The 18,868-nt window shown below is 39.0% G+C and overlaps 1 protein-coding gene across 1 annotated transcript; it reads left to right on the top strand.

The window, feature by feature from the left end:
- Positions 1–2,614: 2,614 nt before the first annotated feature.
- LOC120716269 (piggyBac transposable element-derived protein 4-like) lies at positions 2,615–14,637 on the top strand. Its single transcript, XM_040004052.1, has 3 exons — positions 2,615–3,176; positions 6,144–6,260; positions 6,341–14,637. Exons 1-3 carry the CDS (start codon positions 3,007–3,009, stop codon positions 8,001–8,003), a joined length of 1,950 nt encoding a protein of 649 aa, XP_039859986.1. The 5' UTR covers positions 2,615–3,006; the 3' UTR covers positions 8,004–14,637.
- The last annotated feature ends 4,231 nt before the right edge of the window (positions 14,638–18,868 follow it).

Below are 18,868 nucleotides of genomic sequence, written 5' to 3'. Positions count from 1 at the left end.
GGACACAATGAAATGAAACCTGTGGGAAACATTTTTTAGATATTACTCCTCAGTAAAGACCTTCCACCATTTAATCTCCAACCTATTAGCCTTTAAGTGGCTGCAGCAGCAGCAGGCTTGACAATCTGAGTTGTTAAGGTGTTAATCTGAGTTGACTGATTATCAAAAAAAAAAAAAACCCACATAATTCATTTGCTTTTTACAACAAATAAATTCCTATATATTTGTGAGGTTGGAAAATAATTCTAGTAAAGTGAATGTACAGCATCGTCATCAGCAAAACTTCTACTTGCAAAAAGCAAAGGCCTTGACTGCTCACGTGTGCCCCCACCCCCCACCCCCCCATCACAGCAACTTCTGCAATTTCATACTATGGACTTGTCATTGACCCCAGCTCCTCTTCCCAGACTGTGGAGAACATTTTCCACGTGTCTTTTCTGATCAGAGTAAGGCTCTAGTGCCTCCTGGTGACTGTAAGCAGGCGTGACAGCTTCATTCGTGTTTCGCAGAAATGGCTTATGTATAAAAGAGGTTAATAGTTGTTCCAGCAGTTAAAATGTATTGCTTGTACATTTCTGTGGACCACATAGTGAAGGTATGTTTTATCTGGTGTATGAGGCATGTTTATCTTAGCACAAAGAACAATATTTTGTTGCACCGCTATTATCGCAAGGTTTGGGTGTGATCATATAGGCTGTGACGCCACGCCAAAGGATTTCAGTGAACCATTTGCAGAAGTCTGGTTTTTCTACTATCTGTACAAGGTATTTTTTTTTATAATTGTGTGTCTGTCCAACTAATCAGAGAGCTCCTTACATCCCACAGTGTGGCTAAATTGCATTGCAGCAGGATTATTAAAATGAAGTTGCTAATCCAATAGTTAATCCGTGAGCTAATCTGTGAGAAAACAGGAAAGAGAACTGGATTTTAAAATGAGGAGTGGGCTCGTCATATTAAATTGTATTTTTAAAAAACATTTTGAAAATCTCTTTTTTAATGTGGAATTCAAAAATGAATTTACAAATGCAGAATTTATTCTACAATTCATTATTTAAGCACAGAACACTTTATTTCGATGCGCATGGCTCTTGTGGTCCTCCATACCAAGGAACTTGAAAAACTCCACAGTAGATACTGGGCTGTCTGATGTGGTGGGGGGGAGCAGTGTTGATGGATGTCTCCTGAGGTCCACTGTCATCTCGTCTTAAGCCTGTTCAGCTCCAGGTTGTGCTGACTGCACCAGACTACCAGCCACTCAACTTCCTGCCGGTATGCAGACTCATCACCATCCTGAATGAGGCCAGTGACGGTGATGTCATCTGCAAACTGTTTAGCCTGCAGCCCTTCCAGTAATGCTGGTCTTTTAGTAATTACCAGTGTATGCTCATTGTCAGCAGGCTCACTGTCAAAAGACTCATTGTCAACCATGAGGTGCATGGTATTGTGTCGTTTGGCAGCTTAAATATGTGTTTTGCGACAGTAACACTGGGCATTAACTGTTTTTTGTGCTTTGCAAAGTAAAAAGGAAACTGACTGTTACTCCACAGAGCACACCAGAAAGTCCTCAAATAATGAACAACAGTTCTTCCCCAGAGCCCCTTCCACAGCTGTCAAGCACCTCTACTAAATTAAACCTAATTTAGGTTAATTTAATTTAACCTAAATTAAATATAGATGAGTAGTAACATGTTAAAAGTAACATGTTACTGTAATCCGATTGCTTTTTGTCAAGTAACAAGTAAATTACGATTGCAAAAAAGAAATTAGATTAGGGTTACTTTCCCATAAGCACGCTGCGTTACTGCATTACTAAACTGTGATTTTGTTTGTGAGGCTGTCTCATGACAATGACGTACGAGTGTGCAACATCCCTGACAGCACCAAATGTGTTTAGATCAACAATCGATAATATGGAGTGCGGAGAGAGTACGACCATGCAGCGTTTAAAGAATGGAAGTACGGGCATTACTTTGAGTTTGATTCCATAAAAAGTGACAATAAAAAATTACGCTGCCACGGGAATGTGAAATTCTCAGAGAAACCCCTGGACCCCCCCCAATGATGTGACCACTGCAGCACCAGGCAAACCTCCACCGGCCCCATTCCTGCTAAACAGGTGAAAACAGACTTAAGAATGACAGGACTTGGTGCAGCTGAATCTTCGATTTTATTTATTTATTGCTGTTTTCCTTGAAAGAGTGAGGGTAAGCACAAAATTTATTTTATTTTATATGCTGTAATATGCAGAAAATAGGTTTAAATATTAAACAAATTTCTTCAGGTCAGAGCATATAATTCAATTTTTGCTTGATGCAATGTGCATGAAATTAAAAGATTAAAACTAATAAAACATGTTTTAAAAATAGACTTATTCATTTGATTACATTTTATATGATATCATTTTATATTGCTTTATAACATATTCAAGTTGTGTATCATGTTTTTTTATAAAAAATAGCTAAGTAATAAAGTAACTAATTACTCTTGAAAATAAGTAATCAGTAAAATAGAGTAATTGGATTACTTTCGTGGAGATGTAATCACTAATTAGTAACTAATTATTAATTTAAAGTAATTTTGACCAACACAGAATAACACATTTCATTGTTTACAGACATATTGTGGATAACACTTTATAGGGACAGATCAGCTCAGAGTATCGCCATACAGGCTTGTCCTTTGAATGGGCTCCATGAAAACACATGAAATTCCAACACGAACACGCTTTCGGCTCATAAAACACGCCCACACTTCCTTAACCAGCGAGGCGTCAGACGTAACCAGTGACGTCACGTGCGCGTGGAGAAGGTAGCTGGATTTCTTAAAACGCGACGCGCGCTCGGCACAGGACGTCCCGCCACTGCAGATCGACCAATAGAAGCCGGAGTTACTATCCCGACTAATTTAAAGTTGCAGGAAGACTACTAATGTTTACACTCGATACGCATTACACGCCAGTCCTGCGTTGTGTGCGCTGTTGTCGTGCCGCACGTTTTACTTGCAGAAATGGCCTCCGAAAACAAATCGTGCAAGACAGAGGACATGCTGGAGATCGTTTCGAAAGATAGTGAGGTAGAGTTGTGTGCTGAAGATTCTTCGTCAGATGACGAAGATCTCATCCAGGTAGACAAAGAAAATAGCAGCGATTCGGGCTACGAAATACTGCTGCCCCAAAGGTATGCAATCTCAGGTTTATTGGTGAATACTTTTTATCTTTTTGTCTTGGTGCATGGTCAGTCATACAGTGTGGAAATCCCAGAACGTGGATTCTGTTCATTTGGACATCGCGATTTCAGTGGGAGAGAAGTTTCATTACTCATCCCAGTAACTTGAATTGAATTTCCCCAACCTTATCAACAGTACATTTGATAGTGGCTGAAACTAGCACCACTGACTTACAATGCGCTGTGAGGTCAGTTTCTTGATCATTAATATGCAAATTGTCAGGACCATTAATCAATGATCATGAGTATCATTCACAGAGAACTGGGGAAAGGCTGCAAACACAGGAAGTGAAAGAGGCTAATTGCACCCACGTTATAATCAATCTAGTCACTTTTGGTCAATTAAACTATTGTATGGAACTGTGATGTCATATTTCTTACAATTTCTGCTCCCCTCTTGGCAAGATCTGTCTTGCCAACAGAGGCAGAGGCAGACATTTGATACACCCAGGGCTTAGCCCTAAAGGGTAGTATGCATGTGGGATGGGGGTAGAAATGACTGAAAGATTGGGCTCTGTTTTGAGTTTGGTTCAAAAAAGAATGACTTTATATAGGGAAAATATATATATCACATATGCAGGACACCTTAAACTAGTTTTTTTTTAATTAAGCAGCAAGGCAGAACAAAGTCGGGGCTGTATCAAGACACGAGGACTAAACCCCAATTCAACCAGACCCAGAACTGATCCAGAATTAAAACAGGACTACAATAGTTCAAAAGCAGGACTACTTGGGACTTAACCAAGACAGAACCAGAGTCAGAACTAGATGATAGTAGCACTAAAAATCATCATAGACCTGCACTACACTTATTTTTTAATTCTACCAAAGTCCAATATTTAGATTGAGAAAAGTTTATATAATTATTTAGCCTTGTTGTGCAAACAAGCCTGCATAACTTAATAAATGTAGAATTTGAAAAATAACAAACCTAAAAAGAAACACTAGGTACGAGATACATGAGTACCTATGATACGGTGATACTTTTGGTAAACAACCATTTGACTAACATGTGTGTCTCACCTGCTCTTGTTCCCTCTCTGTTCCTCTCTCTCCCTCTCTGTTCCTCTCTCTCCCTCTTAGTGCTGACAATCAAGCCAAACAACAACATCATCAAATATACAGTTGAAACCAGATATTTACAAACTCTTCAGATAAAAACACAAACACTTTTTTTAATTGTAACATCAAATCAGACCAAATGTTTATTTTTTTAGGTTGATAAATATAAAAAACACATTTGTTAACTTTAAGAGTAAAGAGAGAAACTATCTATATTTCTTAATTGTAAATGGCACCAAATTGTATTCAAACTTGAGCCACACTTATGGAGCTCCACAGTTCTTTTCCTGGTGTTTTGGTTGACATCTCTTGATTTTCCCATGTCACAGAAACAGGCTCTGTGTTTTGCCTTATATGCATCCACAGCTGTGCCACCAATTTACTCACATGGACTCTACTAACCTATCAGAAGCTTCTTCAGCTCAGAATGGAATCGTCTGGAGTTTTCTTATTAATTAACAATAAACCTAGTGTACATGTACTCCTAAATTTGATGAAAGTGATTAAAATAGACAGCTCTGTCTCTCTTTATTCTGACATTTAACTAATTCAAAAGATATTTCAATATTTATTTATCCAAAACAAAACAAGTTTACTCTAAATTGATGTTGTACAGTAAAAAAATGTTCTTGTGTTTTCCATAAAGTGTATGTAAATATCTGGTTTCACTGTGAATATACTGCTGTGTATTGAAATTCCTCTTGTTTTGCATAGAAATATACTGAACAACATACAAAGCATAATATATAAAATAACATCAATCAGAGTTTTTTCTTTGAAAGAAGCTCCTTATGTCCATTCTTGTACATTACTGAAACTGATTTATTTAGCCGTGGAGGGAAACAACTGAAAATATGAAATAAACACATGTAAGCTAAGACTCTAAAGAAACAGCATTGTTGTTGTTCGGCTTTTCATTTCGCCATTTGTTGATTCACTCGAAGAGCAAGTAACGTAATATGGGTCAAGTGATCAGTTTGATATCAATCTTTCGTGATGCACCGTCATATTTACATTATTTGTACAGTACGAATGATTTGCTTTGGTACCTGCTCAAACTTCAGTTCTCCTCTGTCTGCCTGGCTCCAACAACAGCGCACTCGCAGGCAGCAGCTCCCCCCGCCCCCTCGCTCAGTCGCTTAGTGTCTGAGCTCGGATCATACCAATATTACACAGTGTGCACTATGTGCTTCGAATATTGTGTGTAGTTTTTGTTTTATACAGTTGTCAGCCAGGCATGTAACTATGAAAAAATTACACTCCAGAAGACCCCGGGCTTCTGAAAAAACAACCCGGGCTTAAGCCCAGTAAGCCCCCCACCCACCCCCCCACTGCTTGGCAACATATTTTCTATGTCGGTGACAACCAAATAATTAAAAGGTGTATATAAAAGTCACCTGAACAAATATTGTTTGTACCTTCTAGTTTGTGATACGAATCTTCTTTCTCATCCAAATGACTTGATAGCATTCATGAGAGATATGTTTGACCTGCTGCTGGCCGATAATAGGTCAACAATTCATTTATAATAGTTAAAATTCCCGCAATCATTTTTTGGCAAATACCGGAAATCCATTTTTGGCACAACACCGTTATTGGTGCAAGAAGCCGCTATTATCCACTGATCAATGTTCGAGACAATTTGCATGTTAGTGATCATGAAGCGGACTTCACGGCCCGTTGTTGGGCAGCGGTGCGAGTGCTGGTCATTATCTATGTTGTATTTGTTGATAAGGTGGAGAAATTCAGCTGAGACTGAAGAAGTCTTTTAGACGAGTAGTGAACCTTTCTCCCACTGAAAACTCCACGTCTAGAAGAATCTAATCAACTTTTTGACCTTTATGTTTGTTTCATTAGTGATGATGAAGACTATGAGCCCCTAAGTCCCTCATCCCCTGCACAGCCATCAGAGCCATATCATTCCCAAGCCACACAATCTACCTCAGCTCCTACTGTCCCCCAGTTGCCTGAAAGGTATGTAATCTTAATTTTACTACTCCTTATAAAGTTAAGTTTTTCATAGATTTTGAATAAGTATTCTTTATTTACCACAGCAGCAACAATGATGTCTATGAACAACCTCTGCAAAGCCCGGCCAAAAGAAAAGCTAAATCGAAGCCTGCTAGGTCTAAGGCTCGGAAGAGTGGGCCTCCTGAACAGGAAGAAATGTGGCATAACAAAAAGGAGGAGGACAGAAATCCTGAACCCTTCAAGTTTATGCCCTCCAGGGTACCTGGTCCTACATTTAACAAGACGGCATCATGGTCTCCACTTTCGCTCTTCCAGCTTTTCTTTAGTGTACCTGTTGTACAGACAATCATTCAAAATACCAATGCCAATGCTGCAAGAAGGAAGGCAGCTGGTGTAAAGTTTCAATGGACTGATCTGACAGTGAAAGACTTTTACGTCTTCTTGGCTATTATTGTTTTCACAGGCCTTGTAAGTGTACACCACAGAGCTGACTACTGGAAAAGAGAATGGCCATACAATTTTCACTTCCCCCAAGAATATATGTCCAGGAACCGTTTTGAGGCCATCGTGTGGTCATTGCACCTCTCCAACCTGAAAGACGACGAGGAAAACCAAAAAAAAAGAAACACCCCGCAGTACGATCGGCTTTTCAAAATCAAGCCGCTCTACGACCAAATCGTGAATGCCTGCAAAGCAAATTTCCAGCCTTACGAAAACATCTGCATAGATGAGAGGATGGTGGCATCTAAGGCTAGAATTAGCGTCAAGCAGTATATGAAGGCGAAGCCCACAAAGCGGGGATACAAGCTGTTTGTTCTGGCTGATTCAGCATCGGGTTACATATGGAACTTTTCTGTCTACACAGGGAAGAGTGAAAGCAGCATAAGCCATGGTCTGAGCTACTCAGCCGTTTTAGATCTTCTGCCATTTTCTTTGCTTGGTCGGGGCTACACTTTATATTTGGATCATTTTTATACCAGCCCTGCACTGTTCCAATATCTGCATAAGAATTGCTTTGGCTGCTGTGGAACCATTAAAAAAACCCAGAGTGACTTTCCCCGCACAGAAAAAAATAACTTTCCTAAAAGAGCTGAGAGGGGAGATATGCGCTGGATTAGAAAAGATGAAGTGCTCTTTGTGAAGTGGATTGAGACTCGGGAGATAACGATGTGCTCCACGGTGCACAGGGCCTTCAGTGGAAAGACTGTGCAGCGTAGAGTGAAGGAGGCTGGGGCGTGGTCGGCAAAGCAAATACCTGTTCCCGATGCAGTGCTGGATTATAATAAGAACATGCATGGTGTTGATTTATCTGATGCTCTCATTGGTTATTACAGTGTTCAACAAAAAACAAAGAAGTGGTATAAGACTTTTTTTTATCACTTCGTGGACATTGCCATTGTGAACAGTTTTATTTTGCACAAGGAGATATGCAGGAGCCAGGGTCAGGAGCCGGTAACTCAGAAAAAGTTCTGGGAGCACCTTGCTGTGGAAATGCTGTCTTTTGCTGTAGGCTCAGCACCAGCAGCACCATCGCCCACACTCACCTGCATGCCGCGTTATTACGGCAGCGATGCTACACAATCCAGGAGGTACTGCAGGAGGTGCCTGGATGCTGGCATCCCAAGGGTGAAAACACCTATTTATTGTAGGGCTTGCAATGTCCCCCTGTGCCTCACGTCAAAAAAAAACTGTTTTGAGCGCTGGCATGATAAGCAGGAATATTTATCAAGTGTAAATGTGCACTGATGGCTTGCTTCCGCTCTTGTAATGAAACCTAGAATTTCAAGAAATACTCAAATCATTTTGAGGATGTCATTATTTTTTTCTTTTTTTGTTAATCAAGAACCTCACCTAATGTCAACTTTTGTCCATGTATTACAGAACAATATGAGCAGAGAAAAATCCCTGTAACGGGCACCTTATGCATCTGATTTGGAGTTCTACACAAAATGTTTTGCCATTTCTAATAGCCCGAGTATAGGTTTAAATACGACACCCAGAATAGGATCACAAAGAATAAAGTCTTTATTATACACTTAGGAGAATCCGTTCAGAGCTGTGGAAAAGTATACCTCAGGACGGTCAATCCAGCACTCTCACAGGAGTCACAATATTTTATGCTTTTATACACTGTCAACCTACAGTGCTGGGCTGTGGGCTGAAGTCAGATTCGTATTTAACTTGATTAGGATATGTATTAAATTTATATCCTTATATATATATATATATATCCTGAAAAGCCTATAAATGGATGTCCTTATACTGGCATTAGGCTCCTTCTAGCTGCAGGCCTCAATCATTGCATTCTTTTATTTTTATCAATTGAGTAGCAAAATCTGTCATTCTCCCTGGCATCCCTCATCCTCCACAGCTAACCAGGCTGTCAGTAGTGGCTCTTATACAAGAAACCTGCATTAGGTGATCTGTGCCATCCCTGAGCAGAGCAGTTTTCACTAAAAAAGTTCATTTTTTTCTGTCCTTGCAGTATACTGTACTATATTCAGCTACAGTAGAAGTGATTCAGATGAACCCAGTCATGGTACGCACCTGGTGTAACGGCTAAATGTAACGAAGCACGTTGAGTAGGTGAAAGGATGGTTCCACAGTGTGCGGCATCAACTGTCAAACATGGAGGAGGAAGCGTGATGGTCTGGGGCTGTTTCGCTTGGATCCAGGGTTGGTGACTTGTACAGAGGGAGAGGCACCCTACTACAGCATTCTGCAGCACCATGCAATACCCTCTGAGTTGCGCTTAGTTGGTCAGGGGTTCATTCTGCTGCAAGATAACGACCAAAAACATAAGTCCAAGCTATGTTGGAACTACCTCAGAAAAAAAAGAACAAGATAGTAAGCTTGAAAACATGGAGTGGCCAGCGCAGTCTCCAGACTTAAATCTCATTGAGCTGGTTTGGGATGAAATGGACAGAAGATTGAAAGCAAAGCAACCTACAAATGTCACACATTTATGGGAACTTCCACATATATGGGAAGAACTTTCTGAAGAATATTTGATTTCTAATGTAGAAAGAATGCAACGGATATGTTCAGCTGTTATATCTGCAAACGGGCACTTCTGGTTCCACCTGCAAGAGAATTTTAGAAAACCTTGGTGTTTTCCCGGACAGCTCTTTTAAACTCGAGAAACACATCTCAGCTGTGGCGAAAAAACAGTTTCTAGCAGCTGCGTCAGATATCTAAAGCAAAGCCATACCTCCCTTTGAAGGATCTTGAAAAGCTCATTCACACTCTTATCACTTCCACATTAGACTACTGTAATTCTCTCTACTCGGGCCTCCCATCTTCCTCTATTCACCGGCTCCAGTTAGTTCAAAACGCAGCTGCACGTCTCTTTACTGGTACTAGAAATTATGCCCACATCACACCAGTTTTAGCCAACCTACATTGGCTCCCTGTTGATTATCGTATCAATTTCAAAATTATTTTGCTTACCTTTAAAATTTTAAATAATTTGGCTCCCAGCTATCTATGCGAACTCCTTCATTTGTATATCCCTTATAAGGTACTTAGATCTTCCAATCAAATGCCCCTGATGCAACCGAGGTCTCGTCTGAAGTCCAGAGGTGATCGGGCCTTTGCTGTCGTAGCTCCCAGACTCTGGAATAACCTCCCTCCTTATATTTGTTCCTCCGAGTCCATCAAGTCTTTTAAATTGCATCTTAAAACGTATTATTTTAGTCTGGCTTTTGATTCAAATTAGTATGTTATTTCATGGCTAGTTTTTGTTTCAAAAAATTGTCATGTTGTTTCCTGCCCTCCTTTTATCTGTTTCTTTTTATTCTGTCTTATGCTATTGCTCTGACCGACTGTGAAGCACTTTGGTCAACTTTGTTGTATTATTATGTGATATAGAAATACATTTTGATTTGATTTGAAGAGAATGACAGTCTATTTGTCTCTTTCCTATTTGGTGTGAACAACCCCTTCGGTAATCTTTTTGATAATAGTGGAGATCGCTTTTGAAAATGCAAAGTATGAGAGTCACAACTCTAACAGAAAAGGAAACAGAGAAAAGCCATGTGGGTAGGAGCTACTCTCCTGAGCTAAGGTTAGTCACATGGGGCATGGATACAGCTGAACCCACCCAACATGAATATCCTGAAAGAACTTTGTGACTTTAGAAAAGATAACAACAAATAATATGCGGATATTAAACGTGACTTGAGAAGAGTTGATGCTAGAGTGGAAGAGGCAGAGGGGTGAATCAAAGAGACTGAGAAGGTGCTACAGGTGGTGTCATTGTTCATTAAGAGGCTAACAGCATCAAACTAGACCTGCTCGAGCAGGAAGGCCGAGTATGCAGAGACAACCTTCGGATATATGGACTATGTGACGATGAAGAAGGATCCGACATGATTAAAATTTTGTACAATTTATTGAAAAAACTCGCTGAGCTTTTCCAGTGACCAATCACTTGGAAGTGAAAGAGCACATCGCACTTTGATGACAAAACCAAATGGGTGCGAAAAGCCCAGATCTATTGTCATGAAGTTTTACCCTTTAGGCTTATGAAAACACGCTAGTTAAGGGTGTGATTGGTAAGTTTTACAAGCAAGCCTCACTCTATGCGGTTGTTAAGATGGGAAAAGGAAGGAAACATTTCAATATGAAATTGAATATGAAACTTCAGTATTCTTTTTCTGCTCCTAAAAATGCTATATTTAGCATTGTGTTTTCTATGGACCAATGTCTTCTTGTTTGTAAAATGACAGTTTGTCTGATGGGAAAATACGGTCACAGTAAAGGTTTATTCATAGATGAAAGAAAATCTGCTGTAATCCCCTCCTTTACCTCTAGGAGGCAGCAAAACTATTAAAATTAGTTTCTGCTGCTGTTATTTTAGTAAGTCTTATGATTTACTTATTTAATTGGTTCCTTCTGGATTTTTCTTATACACCATGATGTTCACTTGATTTCTGCTTCAGTATAATGAAGAACAATCACAAGCACTTCATGAGATTAAAGAATTTAACTGGGAAAGAAATCAAATTTATGCAGTCAGTATGTACAGTGATGATTCTTCTTCATAAAATTCTCTGTAGCTCTCTGGTGGTCATCCATTCCTGTCTTATCAGTGCTGCAAGCCGATCGCAGGCTGTTCACTTGCTTCTTAAGGACTGACTGACTAGATTAAGATTTGGGGAGTTTTCTGGCTGTAAATGTTAATTTGATGATCACCAAATCACTTAGTTATAACTTCTGCCTTGTGACATGTTGCTCCATCATACTGGAAAATAGACAGATTACCACTACATTATTTCTGGATTGTTGAAAGAACTTTTGCACCATTCTTAGTTCATGACAGTGTTTTGGGGCAGAATTGTGACTGTGCAGAATCCCATGGATGAGAAGAAACCACATACCTAGATAACCTCAGGATGCTTCACCATTGGCACAAATCATGGTAGCATTTACCTTTCCTCTTTTGGACTGTCAATTTTTTAGAATTCCTTAACAGTCAGAGACGGGCATCATCAGTGAAAACAACCTTCCACTTCTTCTACTGTCCAGTCCTTGTAGTCTGTGCAGCATTTCAGTCTTTCCTTGATGTTTTTCTTGGAGAGAAGTGGCTTCAAACATCTCCTATTTTATAGAGAAGACTGTGCTTTCAACTGACTGTTGCATGACATCAGTGGACTCACACTTTCTCTTGCGCTATAAGATGATACAGAACTGCTGATAGCTCTTCGTTTAATGCTAGGGCCAAATTGTCATTGGATTTTTCAGATGAAGTTTACTTTCACACAATGGAGCTGTTTACAGTTCATGAATATACCTTTGATCACCCTGCATTAACCTTTTGCAACAACTACAAGACATAATTGTTATGAGATGCGCCACACATACTATGTGCAATATTACTCTAAAACACACAAAAAACATTTCTTTTCCATGTGACATTACAAATATGTAAAATAAACATCAATACAAATGTCTTTATACACAATGAAATTATACAAATTTTTCCATAAATGTGCAGAAATTGCTACTTTGTCCTGTATGAAAATCTTGAGGCACACATGGTTACATTGTATATTGCTAGGAAAATGGGAAATTGGTTGAAACATATATGGACTCCATAGCATATAAGATGTTTGTGCAGTTCTAACAATATTTACTTTTATTCTTCAGTCCTTGAACTTAGGCAAGCTTTCTTGCCATTTCTTTAAGCAGTGTTCAGCAATAGTTCTCCAGGCTTCTCGGAGGACACTTCAATCTCTTCTTTGGATGCTGGCTGTCTTATTCTGTCAGTCCTGTCAATACGATCCCACACTGCTTTATTAATGTGGAGGCTAGGCATTACATTGTGTGTTTTTCTAACTATAGCAATGGAAGAGTTTAAGAATCTGCAACTTTTCTGTGTGAAGTTGACCTTGTTGGATTAAACGCACTATGTTGTCTCTATTCTTGAAGGCTACTACTTACAAGAAGGCTTGCCCAGTCTTTCCAATATGCTGCATGTAGATTTTCGAGTTATCTCTTGCGCACTGTGTTCTAAGACAGTCTTTGGGCTTGCAGTCTATGTAGTTAAAAAAGAATTCCTTGTCTGTACTAGTGTTTGACCCCTTAGCAAAGGTAAATAAAATTCACTTTAACTCAATTTATCCTAGATTTCAACAACACCAGGTATGTTTTTATACCATATTTAAAAACGTTTAAAACACTGAGGTTTAGTGTATCTAAACACAATCCTTACAAACTTAAAGCTCAGGTGTCAAAGTGGAAAATGAGGATCCGCACTGAGAGACAGAAAATACAAATAAGGAACTGTGCACTGTGACTCATATAAAGCTACTCTAGAAAGGTCCAAGAATAAAAATAAGGATATAAGCATAAAAAAATCCTCTTTGAGTTTGTTAGGTGGAGACAAACACCAAAAGTCGTCATTTCCCTCTGTAAGCGCTAGATGTTTTAACTGTATGCTAAGAAGTATCACTGACTTAAAATGGGGTGTTATACTAGTGTGCTAATTTTCATCTGTCGCCACCAACTCTTTTAGGCCTTATCATAATATCAACAAGTTTAACCTCAAACCATAAAAAAACAAGACCGAATCATCAGATAGCTTTTAAGGAGACAGACACAGTCCAAGCAGAGGGCCAGCCAAAATGTCCTCACTTTGCAAAAATTTCCTCACTCCTCCCTCTGCAACTTTAATTGGCCCTCATAAAGAGAGAGGTTCAAGAGGATACTTGGATTTAAACATTAAAACCAGGCTAATGTGCATCTGTGCTCTACATGGTAGTAATCTGCATAGTTATGCTTTACGCAATGTCCATTACAACATCTCTCTCTCTTTCACAAGTAGATTCTCTCTCTCTCTCTCTGCCTGTCTCTCTCTCCTGCTCACTCTGATTTCGCTCCTTTACATTCATACAAATGTAACCATGTCACCAAAACCAGGCTTAAGTGTTTATCTTGATGCCTTATGCCATCAACATATGAATCATGCTATGTATTACACCAATGCTGTTTCCCTTCCAAACATAAACATATAACCTCCCCCTTCCTGTGAATCTCAAGGGAGTCCTGCCACACATTCTTGAGTGTACACTTCATTGGCGCAATGATTCAGAGCAGCTCATAGCCAAATAAGACGAAACCCCCTCAGCTTGCCTACTTTGTCCGCATATGAGCTGCTTCTGTAGCTACATGGACTTGGCCACTTGTGGATTCATACACAAAGACAGAAAAACTTTGGGCTGCAGTTCTGTTAGAGCTGAATGCTATTTGTGGTCAGCGACTCTGAAATTTGATTTTTAAACCACTATTATGTGTACAGCAAAAAAGAGAGAAAAGAAAAAAGGGGAGAGGGGGTGTTAGCATAGAACAAGTGCAGAGTTGCCCTGGACTGGTCTGTTTAGACTTGACAGATCTGTTTTTACTTGAGCTGTGCCATTTGGCCTTCAAAAATTCCAGACATGTGCCAAACTGCAATGAACTTTGACTCCATTGTCTTGATTTTTTCAGGCTTCTCTGTTCTAAACTGGCCTGTATTGCTGTATGTGATGATTCTGAAAAGTCCCAAACTGAGAAAGCAGGAGATTGTCACTCAGCTCTTTTGATTACACGTTGGGCTCAGGGCTTTATTTTTTGAAACTTTTTGTTATCAGACTTAGTTCTTGCTTTTTCTTCATTCTTTTACTCCATCGCCTTTTCTAGAGCTAAATTTACAAAAGTTGTAACATGACTGTCAAGAATAGAAAAGAACAAAAGTGGTACCTACCTATCCCTGAAAAGGGGTTCATGCTAGTGACTAGTAAACAATAAAGCTGTCCCCTTCTCAGAGAAGCTTTAATCATAGGCATTTTTAAAGCAGGCAGATGGATACTTCCTTTTGCAAATATGTTACAAATGTGTAGAAAATGTGTAATGTTGTTAAAGACTTACAAAAGTCACCTTTTACTGTGTTGGTTTCTTTGGGGCTATTATCTGTGGACAGGCATGCTCTCATTGTGCTTGCATGGGTTTTCACCTCCTCTTGGATAATTCTTAATCAACCTTAGATGGGAAGCAAATTACATAACACACCGAAGAGCATAAAAATGCATAGAATGAGGTGTTAGATGAATAAAAAAAGAGCAATACAACTTCAGGTGTAAAGTGCATTAAGTGGTTGATAAGAGTTGAAATGTAAGTCTGTTCTGTTCCATTATTATCCATTATATTTCAGAGTTTTATATTCGAAACTTTAATCATTTGGATCTGGAAGATTGGAATATTTTACTATAAGAGTCAAATCATGAATCTGTCTTATAACAGTGAGGGCCCAACAATAAAACTAGCTTTGCTTGCTGTAATCATTGATCTTTTCCAGTTTGTCCCAGAGAAGTCTGTTCCCGAACCACTTGTACTGCAGAGGGACAAAATCCTCAGTCATTACTCTGTAAATTAACATGGCAAAGTTGATCTGAAGCAAATATGAGGCTTGAGCAGTTTAGCTTTGTCAAATCTAGGCAATGTTTCCCAATATCTAAATTAAAAGCACCTCTTTTATTACTATCTCTGCACCACAGCTAATTAAGGGAAAGGGGGGGGGGGGGGGGGGGGGATTGTGAATTCTTCTGTCACTTCAAATACAATTCATCAAGAAATTGCTTTCTTTGGTCTGTTTAAGGAGCAAAACCCTTTTCAGTGTCCACTTCAAACTGCCTAAACATAAGAGGTTGAACAAATTAATTAATTCTGTTGTTTAAAGTTTCCATTATCTAGTAAAAAAGTTTCAGCTAACGAGACAAACCAGTCCTTCATATTATCTGCTGACAGTGGTGAAGGGTTTTAGAGGTGTAAAATGTGTAATGTTCTCACAAATAGGAAGGTCCTTTTAAACTTTTATTTATAAAAGTAAACTATTGACTATTACACCTAATCCAAATGTATTTGTGATGATTAGTGCTTCAGGGAGCTTTTACACATGACTGATGATAATAAGTTGATGACCCAGAATGAAGCAAAACAGAACAGGAAACAGCTACATGACAGTCAGAATTCCTCCTTATGTCTGTCTTAGAAAAGTGTGTGTGTGTGTGTGTGTGTGTGTGTGTTCGTGCTGTTTGATGCAGGGGAATGGACTTCCTGTTCAGGATGTGTTGTCATGTTGACTAACCAAGGACACCAAGAAAGGGAAAGGACCTGGCCTTCAGAATAAAAGCTTGGTATGTGCAGTCTAGTTAATATGATTAAAGGCATTTTAACAATCCCAAAGCTATGGAGGCTAAATAATTTGCTAATAGTCTATAAATAGAGCATTATATTAATAATGTGTTATATAAGGTCACAAACAAACATACAAACAAACATTGGTTTAATAAATATACATAGACTAGTGTGTAATAATGATTTCCAAAACAAATGAATATGTTCTCATAAACTTGCCTGAATTAATCCATTAAAATATATAGGACTTGAGCCAGTTTGTGGAAGTCACAGTGTTGCCTCTCCAACTTGAATACAGTGTCCGAGATAGTGAAAGGGACATCCCTTTCCTGCCTAACTGTGTCTTGTGTATGTGATTAGAAATTGGCCAAATACATAGTACGCCAAAGGTGGAGGACAAGAGAATTCATGAGCATTTGTGTGTTGTGGATGCAAGTTTTAATTTGTGTCTGCACCTTCAGATTCAAAATGGGAAGGTGTTTTATTGTCTGATAACAGGTCTCTTTCACCAAAGAACTGAAATGTGAAGAAAAGAGACAGCATGACTGGATTCTGGATAAAATGCTTTCCTCTTCCTCCTCAATTCACCACTCATCTCATGAACTGAAGACAGGGCACTAACAAACAAAAATGTGCATATCAATTTCTTCAGATTTTGTTGCAGTTACTTATTGCCAGCAGATTACACATGCGACCCTGTGATAAGCTGACAACCAGCTGTAAGACAACAACTGGTTATAAGCTAGTTTAGGATTGAGTGTCTTAAAAATCTCTCTTTCCGTCTGGTGTCAATTCTCATATGATTCTCATATGATTGAATGAGAGTTTATTTTGTAAGTGAGTAAAACGGTTATTTTAACTTCAAGGAAAGTTTCACTAACACAGGCAAACAGAGGCTAACAGTTGCAAACAAGTGTTATTGGCAGAAAACTTCAGGATGCTTGCAACAACTCGCCTCATTATAGGGCTGGTTAATCTGGGATACCAGGCATTTTCCTGGTGGGCCGATGGGCCCAAAAAGTGACTCAAGGGTAAAAACATAAAATACTTGACACATAGCCTTTTGTTTATTTTTTTTTAGCTCTTACACCTATTGTTAAGTATATGTATAACTCAAATATATATATATATTTTTTTTATATACAAACAGTAACAGAAAAAAAGTTGGTTATGTGGTACAGCCTAAATTTAATGTTTTGATCTCTTTTGGCTGACTACAACATGTTTGTCCTATAGCAGCCACCATAGTACTGAGAAGAGTTGACTGCAACAGTGTTGGGGAGTACCGGAATACATGTATCGCCATTACGTATTTAAAATACAAAATATGAGTAACTGTAATCCGTTACAGTTACCGTTTAAAAAGGTGGTATTTAGAATACAGTTATTTTGTTGAAATAAATGGATTACGCGGCGGTATTTTCCTGTTTCATATTGTCGCGGGCCAGGACTGTTTGGGTTTTGTTTGACAGCTACGTTCTGTTGTTCCAGGCGGCAGCGTTACGGTTGCCATGGTTACAGGGTGATGCGGGCCCTCTCTGGGACTGTGTGTTTCCTGGGTGTGAGAGCGACTTTTTGTTGTTGTTTTTGTGCTAAGATAATAGGCAGAATGCTACAGGCATAGCCCTAAAGAATGTAGCCTCATGGGCAGTGTAGTCCGTGCTGCAGGGAGAATGGACTGCCATACACGTTATGTGTCTGTGAGCACTCCATCAAGCAGAAACGGGAGCTGGAAGCATGTAAATATAATAATAACCACTGCAGCCAAGAAGAGAGCCTGACGAGCCCAGTTGTAAGTAAGCTATTAAGACTCGACTGTACGCTGTGTTCGTGTTTTCCACCGAAACAATAAGTTCCGTTGGAGCAGCCTTTCAACGCCTCTCTCTGTCTCTCGCTAGCAAACTTGACCCAGGCAACAAAGTAAAGCAATTTTTTTCGGCTATGAGCCCAACACGGAACCCGACATATTCGCCAGAGGTCCATTTACTACGGTTCGGAGCCGCGGACCTTAAGTAATAGTAATAAATCACATTCATGTAGTTGTAAACAGCATGATAATATATTAAGTAATCCAAAGTATTCAGAATACGTTACTCTACTTGAGTAACGTAACGGAATACGTTACAAAATACATTTGGGGCATGTATTCTGTAATCTGTAGTGGAATACATTTTAAAAGTAACCTTCCCAAATTCAAATTCAAATTTTATTTGTCACGTACACAGTCATACACAGTAGGATATGCAGTGAATTGCTTAGACAACTGCTCGTGACCTAAAATAAAAGACTATGAATAGGATAGGAAATAAATATCCTATTCTACTGCAATTACTCAATCTGCATAATTGCAGTAGAATTGCAATTATGCAATCTGCATAACTGCAGTAAGTGCAGTAAGTGTTTTTGATGGAATTTTACTGCTTTTTCAGTAGAGCATCATACATAGTGTTTCTCACAACTGTAATGAATTGTAGTGGCACAAACATTTCTAGGACTTTTTGTGTGTGTCTCCTGATGGGCTGGATCCAGTTTATTTCTCTTATATGTATTTTCTCTCTATTAATGGGAGTTTTTTATTTGGAAACGGCAGTGCTTAGTGGCCAGCTTATTTTTGGCAGGAAGAGAACCTGGGTGTATATGGACTTGATGGAATGTCTGAGCATTTATGAATTATCATCACAACAACAGTAACTACCAATGATACCATGGCAATGATTGAAAATAACTTTAACTATCTATTATTTATATTTATTTATATATCTAGCTAGCTTGAAAGAAGCTCAACTGTCCTGAATCCCTTCCTACATTTGAAATTGTAAATTTGATTTAAATTCCCAACTCCCGGTACAGCCGAAAATCATGCTTTTGTTTTGAAGGGAATTAGACGGAAGTTGTTTGCTGTGTTTGGATGTTTAACTTGACTTTAGCTAGTTGGA

Source organism: Simochromis diagramma, unplaced genomic scaffold, assembly GCF_900408965.1.
Source record: "Simochromis diagramma unplaced genomic scaffold, fSimDia1.1 OVJJ01000322.1, whole genome shotgun sequence".
Taxonomy (NCBI): Eukaryota; Metazoa; Chordata; class Actinopteri; order Cichliformes; family Cichlidae; genus Simochromis; species Simochromis diagramma.
Note: the sequence above shows the minus strand (reverse complement) of the source record. Positions and strands in the feature narration are given on the sequence as shown.